The 12,339-nt window shown below is 44.1% G+C and overlaps 1 protein-coding gene across 2 annotated transcripts in view; it reads right to left on the reverse strand.

Annotated features, from left to right (window-relative positions):
• The window catches only part of C12H16orf86 (chromosome 12 C16orf86 homolog), a 276,171-nt gene that overhangs the window by 187,034 nt on the left and 76,798 nt on the right, over window positions 1–12,339 (reverse strand). For both annotated transcript variants that reach the window (XM_086946480.1, XM_086946479.1), the window contains exon 2: window positions 935–1,092. In XM_086946480.1, the coding sequence (XP_086802606.1) occupies window positions 935–1,092 (158 nt within the window). The remainder of the gene's footprint in view (window positions 1–934; window positions 1,093–12,339) is intronic.

Below are 12,339 nucleotides of genomic sequence, written 5' to 3' on the forward strand. Positions count from 1 at the left end.
CCAATGCAACCTGCTCATCTTTTGCAATCTCCTGAGAAACCTGGATGGCATTTGAGAGGCCAGTATGCAAAGAAGCTTCAGAGTCACACTCACTGAGACCCAGGACCGGGGCTGAAACATAAGGATCATAGTTCAAAGGTGCTGGTCTCGCTAATCTGAGGGAAGGCCAATAACGCACCATATCCAGGATCGCTCCAATGAAAGGGAGCCTCTATGAAAGAGTCAGGTGCAACTTCGGCACAGCCAGTCATTGAGGTAGGGGAAGTCTGGTATCCCTGACCTCCGAAGACATGCTGAGACTACCACCATCCCCTTACGAACACTTGAGGGACACTGGTGAGACTGAAGGGGAGCACAGCAAATTGAAAATGCTCCTGGGCAACCCTGGACTGCAAGCAGCGGCTGCAGGCAAGAACATGGAAACAGGCATCCTACCACCCAGTCTCCATGCTTCAGTCACCGCATAGAGCTTGCATGGAGTAAGCTGAAAAAATCTTCAAGATGCTGTCTTGTTCCTGGGAATATTCTACAGGTGAGGAATCGATGGTTAAAGTATCCATCAGAAGAATCAGGTTTGAAAACCAGCCTCAGCTCAACATCCTATGAGCATGGAAAAATCTTTATCTCCCTGTGCTTAATTTTTTTTTTATATTCTGTTGCCCCTGTAAAGTGCTCTAATGCCCTTAGGCTAAATTTGTGCCATATAAAACTACAAAAATATATTTTTTAAAGAAACACAAATCTTACATACAGACACATCGACTGATCTCCACAGTTTTGGCAATTTGGGGTGTGGGATTGGTATTCCCAGAATGAGTCTTAGTCATTGGTTCACTAGAAATGAGTCAGTACCCTTTGAAACTGTTTCTAGTTGGTGGTAAAAATATGTATTGTATTCTTGCTCCGGGTCTACAAATATGACATGCTGACATACTTAGCAACTTTTTTCTTGAACCCAAAGGTACACAGCAATCCATGCAGCATTGAGATGCTTCTGAAATTCCTTAGCTCAGGAAGGAACTCTCCGAGTAACTCGATCTCTTCTTCATATAACTTGACATTTACCAGAATGGCGTCACCACTTTCATCCCACTATGGAATAAGAAAAGAAACAGATGGTTACAGTGGGAGGCGACTGAGGATAAGTGGAAGCATAAGCAATGAGGCACTAGAAGCAGACTGGTCACAGCTCTTTCTAAAAAATACACCTATATGTTACTAGTCTAGAAGGAACTGAGAGCCAATTGGTGAGTAATCAAAAAGAACCTCAACACTGATGGAGGCATAGTTAGAAGGTGGGCATCTATTTACGCTGAACCCATTTTTTATTGTCGCTGTCCTTACATAATGAGGATGAGTAATATTGTGGGAATAAACAATTGTGCTACATATATATATATATATATATATATATATATATAATATACATATAAAAAAAATAGGTTAAAGCCGTTCCCTGCTCACGTCGGCCAAGGGCTGTCGCAATCACTACCTCGCTGGTGATGCGCGCGTCCGTTGGCTGATGCAGCCCCGACCACTGATTAGAACTCCCACACCGCGGTGTAGAATTCGCGCCGCGGTCAAGGAGTTTAGCACCACCTTTAAATTACTATAACTCTGTTCACAGTGTTGTCAACCAGCTTACCACATTACATTCATTATAATTCTCCACTCTACCAGTGTTCTCATAAATGATGTGATTTGAGATGTTATACGTGTTGCTGTGAATGCTATTATTTCACATGGTTTAAGTGATGTAATATGAAAGGGTATAAGCACCCTATCGTAAGGACATGTGTTATAGTTAATGTAGTTGACAACACTGTAACTTTAGAATTTACAATGTACGTGTGATGTAACTTTGGTTTGTATAAAAGGAAAAGGTTACTTACCCTATAAGCATTTGCTTGTGGCATGTAGTACTGTAGATTCACATGCTGTGCATACTCCTGCCATCTAGTTTTGGACCCAGATGTGTGCAAGTTGTTTTTTTTTTAAGAAGTATTTTGAGCCGCAAGGTTTTGTGACTCCTCCTCTTGTTGGTAATGCACATGGGCATTTACTCATTGTTAGATTGTTTTTCCGCAAGGTGGTGCAAAGCAAGCTATAGAAAGATTTCCATGCAAGAGAAAGAGAGAGTATTAGGAAAGAGTGTTTACTGCAGCTGCCATAGACGTCCGGGGAGGAGGGTGGGCGCATGTGAATCTACATCACTACATGCCATGAACAGATGCTTACAGGGTAAGTAACATTTTCCGTTCGAGGCATGTATGGCTGTAGATACCATTCTGTGCATTGACTGTAAAGAACTCCTCCCCATAAAAGCAATGGCTAGCCTGTGGGTGTTGCAGAGAATTGAAAGAGCGTATGGAGTTTTGCCTGGCCAACACTTTTGTGAAAATGTGTGGCGTGGACTATTTAGCTGCTTTACAGAAATCAGCTATGGGAATGTTTCCAAGGAAGGCCATAGAGCTACCTTCTTTCGTGTAGAGTTGGTTCTCAAAGGAGAAGACCAAACTCTTTTGACTTTTGCGTAGCATTTTTGGATCCATTTCAGTTTCCATCTGGCTATGCCTAATTTAGATAGAGCCCTCCTTTATGGGGTTCAGAAATGCAACAAAGAGGTTTTGTTCTTTATGTGTCGTACTTGAGGGATCGCCTCACATCTAGGGTATGGAAAGACAGTTCCACAACCCAGTCAGGTTGTGGAAAAAATTCAATGGAATGGTTCAGGTGGAATGAGGAAACCACTTTTGGGGAAAAACTTGGAGTTGGTGAGGAGGAAAACCCTGTGTATTGAAAGGAAGGTTTTTCTAGCGTAATGCCTGGAGCTCACTAGCACACCTGAGTGAAGTGATGGCAACAAGAAAAGCCACCTTCTGGGATAGAAATTAGAGGGGCTCAAAAGGTGGGCCCATAAGTCTTGCGAGAAAAATTTTGAGATTCCCCATTGGGGCTGGAGGGACCCGAGGTGAGATGACCCTCTTGATGCCTTGCATGAAAGTCTTTGACTGGTATTCTGAAGAGGGATTTGTTTACTGTTCTGAAGGTATGCAGCCACTGCAGCCAGGTGAAGGTAAATCAAAATGAAGGCTAGACCACATGTTAGCAGATGGAGTAGCTAGCATACTATCTATTGGACCCTAGGTGTCAAAGGGTCAATTTGTGTGGAATGACAATAGTGAACAAAGCTTTTCTATTTGGCAGCAAACCAGGCTCGTCTGGTAGGCCTGGGTGCTTCTTTCATGATGCACATGCATTTGGGTGGTAGGTTAAGGTTCCTGAATCCTAGGACTTCAGGAGCCAGGTTTCAAGATTGAGCGACCCGGAAGCCTGATTCCCCCATTTCCAAGCATGTAAGCGAGGACCAGGAGGAAGCATCAAATACCACTAGAGAAAATGGAAAATGACTTGCAACTCAAATTTTCACTGAGATAAAGGCGGCAATTAGGGAGATCCATACGGTTCTGAAATAGAAACACAAAAATAAGGAAAGATATCAACAAGCTTGGCAATACAGTTTACTCTTTGAAGGCCACATGAGATGAAAGAAGTCTAGAGCTGAAAGAATATATAGCTCGCCTCCTCACTCTTGATAAACAGTTCATAATCCTTGAAGTAAAGCAGGAAGCGTAGAAATTTTGGCAGAATCTGTGGCTTGCCACTGAAGGGCAACATGACCGTGCTATTCCCGCTGGTGGTATACACACGTTTGCGCACTTGGTAACTATGGGAAGTGGGTTTTTTAAGTGGTAAATTTAAACATTCTGATATCTGGGAATGCACATAGAGCACTCTGCTGACCAACAATACCTTTAGAACATAGAGAGGATTATTGAAGGCTTCAAAACATATGTGTTTCTCCTTAGATGCCTTTATACTTTGCAGAATTCAGCTTGTCCGATCCCTTGTTCAACTACTAATCATGTTGGTTTGGGTGGAACAACAATGTAGAGTGCAACTGGCACATTTAAAAAGAGATCTAATGCAGGGAGGGCTGGGACGCTTGGATTCAGAGCTAACTCACCTAGCTCTACACAATTATAATACGTTGTAGCTTGGTGTAATGAAGACGGGAGAAAGATCTTCTGATGGGTACTGTAGAATTGCATGTGCTCCACCATTATCTGATGCAAGGAAGGAATTAATCAATTAACCTTCCACTAATTGTACAGATAGAGGCAGTGGCTTTGGATGTTGCAGTGGGGAGATTTGTTAGGCGCTACCTTGTTTGCAAGAGCATTACCTATTTGGCAGCTCAAGTTGTTTCAAGACAAAACCTGTGATGTCACTGTCACAGTGCGGAGAAGGTGGGTGTCTTACATTATGAGACTTGTATCCGGGGGAATTCATTTATAACATTTAAAGACGCATGCAAGACATTAGGAGTGGGCCACGGACAATTCTTGCAATTTGCTAAGGTATCCCGTACAGCCAGGAAGACCCAGACTGAATTTCTCATGATCCCTCAGGTATCTGAAACACCTGAGGTGTTGCTGGAAGATGGAGATGACTGAAAATGGATTTCTTGATTATATAGGGAGATAGAGTGCAACACCTTATCATGTCCAGATTTTAATGAAAGCAAATCTTTAAGGGACCTTTTACTGACAAAGAATGGGATAAACCCTGTGCTCAAGTTCAATTGATTGCCAATCTATCTAGATTCAAATTAATAAATTGTAAAGTCTTGCACCGCACATACTTAACTCAACACAGATTTCACAATATATTCCCTGGTAGACTGCACAGCTGCCCAAAATGTGGTGCGCGGAGGAAACATTTATAGGATGTTCTGGAAATACAGCCTCATCAGGTCATACTAGGAGAAGATAGCTGAGGAATTTAGGATAGTGGCATATATAAACCTCATTGTTTAGGACTGTATTCTGGGTGTTATCCCTCAACCCAAAAAGTATAGAATGGCATCAAAATTTGCCATGGTAGGCTGGTTGTGGGAAAGGTGCGAATTGTCGTTCACTTGATATCGCCGACAGGGCTTGTGGTCACTGTCTGGCTGAAAGATATGCTGGAGTGCACACTGGTCAAAGAGCGCAGACTAAGAATTCAGGACTGATGACAAAGCACTGGAAGACATTGCATGCTGGGCAGATACGGTGGACTCTTTAACTTCAGGTTTGGAACAGACTGATAATAGCAATATCATATTATTCCACTGCATTTAGTGAATAATAAATTAAGTATGATGTTTTACTTACACTGATCAATTAGGCCAGGAAATCAGAATTGTATATGATGTTCCTCTAACAATACAAGTGTGATGATGGGGCTCTAGCATGTTCTCCAAATGTGAGATAGAACAGAAGAAGATGGTGGGCCATGGCAGGCAGGAATTGAGCTTTCTCTGTAGGAGGCATTCTGCAGAAGACAGACTTGTTCTTGTAGCATCCCACTCATGTTGACATGAACTCAGCTGTTGCACTTTGTATGTTTGTTTTATTTCTTCTCTTCCTGTTTACTTAAATGAAAATAAAGATTTAAAATTTAAAAAAAGAGAATCTATCTTGCTGATGCAATCTTCGGATCAGAATTTTGACACAGGGAGCAGAGGGAACTGATATTTAAAAAAAATATGCAAGAACTAATTGAGTCAATTATTGAATGACAGGTAGTAACATCCACTCGAATTGACAGATCGAGAGGGTGGACCCAGGGACCGAATATGAGAGCTGATATCCTTGCTTGTTTACCACACTTTGAAACAAGCATTGGCATGCCAATAGGTCTCGCCTTTGGGGCCTTATAAGTGTTTTGCCAGACCAATTTGCTTTGCCTTTTTTTCTATGAGCTATTGGCATTTTGAAATGGCTATGCCTTTTATTTTGGTTTTAAAAATGTAAGTAAAAGGCATAGCCAATAGGTCTGGCTAAACACTTATAAGGTCCCAAAGGAGAGACCTATTGGCTATGCCAATGCTTGTTTTTGTTAGGCACGGGGAGATACGGGATTTTGCTCAGAATCACAGGATGTTCAGCGTCGTTGCCGAAAACTCGAACCCAGTTCCCAGGATTCGAGGTCGACCGTTCTAGCCGTTAAGCCAACTCCTCTCCAAACACAGAAAGAATTATAGGTAAATGTTCACAAAGCATTAAGCAGCCTTTGCAAGCTCTTCATAGCGTTCAGAATGTTTATTCTCCATTACACCTGTGGAGCTGTTGCCCAAACACAGTGTGCATTACCCTACGGTTGTTATTCACCAAAAGCTGTAGAAAATAAAAACTGCCACAAGCCTGAGCAAAACCCCAGGCTTGCCTCTAAAACTGATGCATTCGATCAGCCCCCCTCACCCCCCTCCGCTCCCACGTAGGGGTTCCTTTTTCATGCCAACCTTGAGGACATAACGGAATCAGGTGATTCCTGTGATGTAGCTTTCTCAAAAATTCAACCTCAGGTACTGGCATTGCACATGGCAAGACTTCCTCAGCAAATCCATACGAACAGGTTTCCTTTCAGCGCTGAAGCACCAGCTAATCACCCTTGCTCCAAGAAGCAAGGCTAGATCCCAATAACTCCAATGGCTACAGCTTCCTTGCTGAACTGCCATGGAAAGCCCTAGTGGACATAGCAGTCCAGCTATGCGCACATGTTTAAGCAAAACAAAAATCAGTTGCTAACCTATCTGGTTTCCACCCCAGACTCCACTAGTAAACTTTCTAGCATTATTTGCTGAAAATTGCCGAAAAATGTTCACTATGGTAGTTAGTCCCTGTAACCTTTACATGGCGGACCACAGCCTAATGAAACACGATGTTTAACCCTTTGTGGTCGTCTTTTACCCTCCACTTAATCTTCTTGTCAAGCAAGTCATGGGATACTAGTATAAAACACGAGAAGCTGGATTAGCGTTCAGAAACTGGGGCCAGTTTGCAGCTCAGGAGGGTATTGTTTGTATGATGTTGGCACCCCTGCTGCAATTACTTATGTGGCAGACAGACATGCGTGTCCTCCATTGCACTCGGTTGGCGCTCTAGTCTAATGTCGCTATTGATTTTCTCACTAAATATGTTGAACGGAGTCTACTCTTGAAAAATAACAGTTTTTAATGCCACCTTACTGCATTAGAGATAACGCTGTTCCGGCAACTGCTGGTGCCTCTGACTGAGGTAGCGCTCTGCATAACCAACTCCAGCAAGTACCAAGAGACAGACAGGCAACTAGAGCCAAATTTCGTGGGGGGGGGGGGGGGGGGGGGGGGGGGGCAAGGGGCGGGGCTAAAAAAAAAATGGGGGGGGCTAATTCTACCAGTGATAGGCTGGGCGGCTCTAAGAAGGGGTGAAACCATTACAATAGCCTCATTAACATTTAAATGGTCTTTAAAAGACCTGTGAAGTACTCGTACAATAGCCTCATTAACATTTAAATGGTCTTTAAAAGACCTGTGAAGTACTCGTTGTGGCTGCAATCAGACAGTCGCCAGCCCACGAAGCAGTCTCTGCCCGGGCTGACACACGCGACGGGGGGGGGGAGGGGGTCTGAAGCCTGGTGAGCCCAATGGGTATTGCGCTCCTGCCAAGAGAGGTTAGGCATATCGCTGCTGCGGGTGCACTTAAGTCATGCACATGGCGGGCCTTGATGCTGGTGCAGCTAGCTAAAATGGCTGCCTTGAATGAGCTCTCTCTTTTAATAGCAGGCTTTAGAAGGAATGATGCAGTGGGTCACGGGGGAAAACCCATCAGGTATACTACTTGCTCACTGCCAATAATACTAATAACTGGTCTTTCAGTATTGTTGGTTCCTACTGCGGTGATACCGTGCTACTGCCTTGCAACTCAATGCACACCGAGTAGTTTACCTCACAAAAGTAGTTAACTGCCCGCATCCTGGACTGAGCTCATCCGAGGTTGCCTATGCCTCTGCTGCGAAGTAATTGTGGTGCTCGTTAGCAGAGCAGGTATGAGTAGTGAACAGGTTTTGTCTTTGGTAACCTTCTGTGAGTAGTTTACTGGGCCCTTCTCGTTAGCAAAATTCACCTACGTTCAGAGCATCCGCTGGGGCTATTAAACGCAGTTTTAATAATAAATTTAGACCAAAGCGTAATGTTTTCATGGAAATAGCTCTTTTGGGTATTACAAAGTTATGCTAATGTAAACAAGCACCGTTTACTGACCAGCACCGCCTCACCCCCACAACCTCCATCTCCGAGGACTCCCAACGAAATGATGGCACAAACGCAAAAAAAAACAACAACAAAAAACGGGGCGGAAACAGGATACTGAATCCCGCCCCTCCAGGACTCCCTGACCTGCCTCATGGTTGCCAAGGCGATATTTCAAGAAATATTGTCGTGATACCGTAAGGCAGGTCATGGAGTCCTCGAGAGGGGGTTTCCAGAGCAGACAAATCTACAAAACAGGAGCTTTTTCCAATGGCTGGCCTCTGTTTTGAGAGGCCTGCCAATGGGGAAAAGGGGCGTGGCTTCATGCCGTATTGAAAACCCCTCCTGACAATATCTCTTTGCCTGCTACAGCGCATGCACTGCTAGCAGGCTTCGACCTAAAAAAGGAGGAGGTGATGAGACCAGCAAGAAGGGAGGGGCCAATCTGATACAATGGGCTGCAAATCTAGATTTTTCAAGGCCTTTCCCATATCACCCTCCTTAAACACCGAGCCTTCAAACAGGTAACATCACTTCTTAAGGGATAAAATATCAAATATAGATGTGCAACCTCTTTTAGCTTCACTAAAATGGTAGGGGAGAGGGCAAGTCAGGAAAACCCTGGAAGAGGCCTGTGACATACTAGGACTGTCCCCAACAGAGGAATGCCACGACGAGGGAATCTCCCCAATCCAAAAGCCCAGAAAAGCATAAAGTGGCACAACAAAAAGGATAACAATACCCACATTAAGAGGAGATTATGGTGGGACACAAGTCCGCATTGGAACATCTCTAAAAATCAGCAATGCTCACCACTCAGGAACTGAATCTACTGAGGAGACGATAAAACCCACTGATGAAATATGACGTGTTGGCAATGGCAATTGATAGACCAAATGATGGCAGTGGAAACCAAGGAAGGACTTTTAAACAAATCAGGCACAGATGTTGGCTCACGGCGGGGTTGGAGGATCAAAGCCGCTGATCGAGATCTGTCCTCCTCAGATCCTTTATGTGGACCATGTTATGGCAGGTTGGACTTCTGAACCAATTTATATTTTGGTTTATGGAGTACAGGTTCCCATGAGACTGAAGGGAGTGAGGGATATGAAGGAAAATGGGGAAGGGAAGGGTTATGGCCACTCAAAACTCTAAAGAGGGTTAGGGAAAGGCTGCAGCATGCAGGAACAAAGAAGGATGTCCCGATACCACACACCTCAAAATGATCTCACTAAATATTTCTATCTATAATGTTAGAGGTCTAAACACTTGAGACAAGAAAAAAAGAATTGGACACAGATCTCCATGATAAATACTGATTTAGGTCTTCTATGATAGACCCATTTATTGTGCCAGTACCAACAAAGCCTAAGAAGCAGGGACTTCCCCAATCAACTTTTCTTCTCTGGTTGTAAAATATCCACCGGAGTGGCTATCCTGATACATTGCAGATATCCCTTTTGAGTAGAAAGGTCCCTAAAGGACACAGAAAGCAGATAGGTGTCTATTAAGGGGCACCATGATGGGGCGCCTTTAGAGCTGACCTCTATTCATGGGGCTAATCTGAATCCAGAATAATACCTGGGCTGAACGATCCCTAATATACTGGCTAAGGCCCCAGACCCAATAATATTTGAAGATAATCTGAATTTGATCTAGTACTTTACCATGGCTAAAATCCAGAATAGATCAGAGGGACACTAGTCATTTCCCAGGGAGGATGGACCCAACTAGATTAGGAAATAAGGGGGCCCCTGCCTAATCGAATGAACCCTGGCAAGGAAACAGCATGTGGGGGTAAGGTCAGGACAAAAGTGCACCGGGTTATGTGCCTGGTAGAAAGAGGGGAGGAAAACTAACTAACTAATGACTGGAGACACTCTGGTGTAGATTTCTTATGATATTTTATTTTTATAGCATCTTTTTTTCTTAGCAATTGTTTTTCTTAATTCATTATACGTGCAAAATATTGTAGGTAAAAAAGACAAAACATGTGCAAATAGTGAGAGACTAAACAATTTGATTGATTATTAAAAAATACAGAAGTGCATTCCTTTTCAACGCGTTTCGGCGTGAGCCTTCTTCAGGAAGTCTGTATTCATGCACCAATATCTTAAACTACTGGCGGATAAAGCACGAGCGGTTGTTAGTATGTTGGAGTATGAAAATGGAATCAGTCCACCTGCTGGTTAGTGGTTGTCGGGTAAGTATTCTGACGATGGTCTATGGATGCGTAAACGATCAGTCCTCCTAAGTTCACTGATTATATCGGTTGATTAGTATGGTATTCGCTATTCAATTGGCGGACCCTGCTGACAGACGATCGGGCGATGGACGGAGTCTTAAAATTATAGATGGAGTCCTCTCTGGATCCATGAGGGTGGACACGTTACCCGCATAAAATCAGCGTCTTCTGATTGATGGTACCATATACCTTCGTATAGTCAGTTCAACGGAGCGAATACCATACTAATCAACCGATATAATCAGTGAACTTAGGAGGACTGATCGTTTACGCATCCATAGACCATCGTCAGAATACTTACCCGACAACCACTAACCAGCAGGCTCTGTGAGAAAGTTGTATTCATTCAATTCGTAGAATCATTTATTTCCAATATTTGTTTCGTGGCCACCAATTTCCTTGTACATATTTTAATCACCTTGTACATATTGTGCACCATTCCTGTATCACCAAGCACTAGATGTCACTTTTGTCACATATAACAACATATTTCACTTTGTGTGTTGACAGCTTTACAGAGAATGTTGGGGTATTTATAAATGATGTAATTTATAAAAAGTGACGCAATACCCCATGTGGTCTTAGTGTGTGTTCCTTTGATATTTTTTTTTTTTTTTTTAAACCTTTATTTATAAAGACACAATACACAGCGTCTGCCTACAACCCCGCGGGCCAGCCGCTATGACACAAGCAGGAGAATTAAAAAGTAGAATAGGAGACAGTACGTTGTTAAAGCCATCTCTCGAGCCTACATTATCGGATAGAACATAGCACCACATAAATAGGATAAGAAAGGTTTAATTTTATGTTTTTGTCGAAAGGAACAACAACACACAAACACATGGTATCATAGTGGCAAGGGTCGCTGGAGGTGGGGGGGAAGGTGAACAAGTAAAGAAGGAAGTATAGCGAGGGGGGGGCGAGCACGAGAGAAGAACAAAGCGTGTGGTGGAAATTGGAGAAGGAACGTAAATCATGGGGAAGAGGGAAGAGGAACCTCATAGGCCAGTGGAGGAGAGCAAATCTCTCCACGATACGAATTCCACTGAGCCCAGACCCTGGACCATTTCTTTGGACGCCCCCGCGCCTCATATACAGTTTTTTCCCTAAACATGCACCAGTCCATGTTCTCTTTCCAGGCACTGAGCAATGGTAATCTAGGGGAGCCCCAAAGCTGCGCTATATCTCTCTTTGCGACCATGTTGCCCAGGGTAACCCAAAGTGTCTGGGCAGCATTACAATCAGACGGTTCCCACACATTTAACAGACAACGTCGTGCTTCACGAAGGAGTGGGATCCCGGTGACACGACCCATAACATCATGCACTCTAGACCAAAAAGCTGCAATCATCGGGCATTCCCACAGAACATGAAGGAAGGTACCATCCATCCCACACCCCCGCCTACATCGTCCATCCGAAACCAAACCCATTCGCACCAGACGCATTCCAGCCAGATACACACGGTGGAGGATCTTCAACTGGACAAAGCGAAGCCGAGCCGGAATAGCCACCTCCTTAGGGGAGGATACAGCTGACTGCCAGTCCTCGTCGTCTAGTTCAAGTCCGTCAGCCGTCCAGGAAGCGCGAAGCTTCTCAAGTTGGTCAGCCCTGTTGTTGACAAGCTTTTTGTATATCAAAGAGATAGTGCTATCGGGGACATGGCCGTCTAGAACCCTATCCTCCAAAGGGGAGGACTGCGGTATGTCGGTACCAGATGGAAAGACGGAGGACAAGGCATGCCTCACCTGCATGTACCGGAAGTGCTCTCTATCGTCAAGCCGGTATTCCAGTTTCAACAACTCGAAGGATTTGACCTCGCCCCGTGCCCATAGATCCTCCACCGTACTGATCCCAATCATGTCCCACTTCTCAAATCCTTTCGTCTTCCACAGATTGCCCAATCGATCAGAATCATACAATGGCGTCATACGCGTTAGCCTACCACCCCAGCCCGTGGCCACAGTGGCATCCCTCCA

The sequence above is a fragment of the Lissotriton vulgaris genome, chromosome 12 (assembly GCF_964263255.1).
Source record: "Lissotriton vulgaris chromosome 12, aLisVul1.2, whole genome shotgun sequence".
Taxonomy (NCBI): domain Eukaryota; kingdom Metazoa; phylum Chordata; class Amphibia; order Caudata; family Salamandridae; genus Lissotriton; species Lissotriton vulgaris.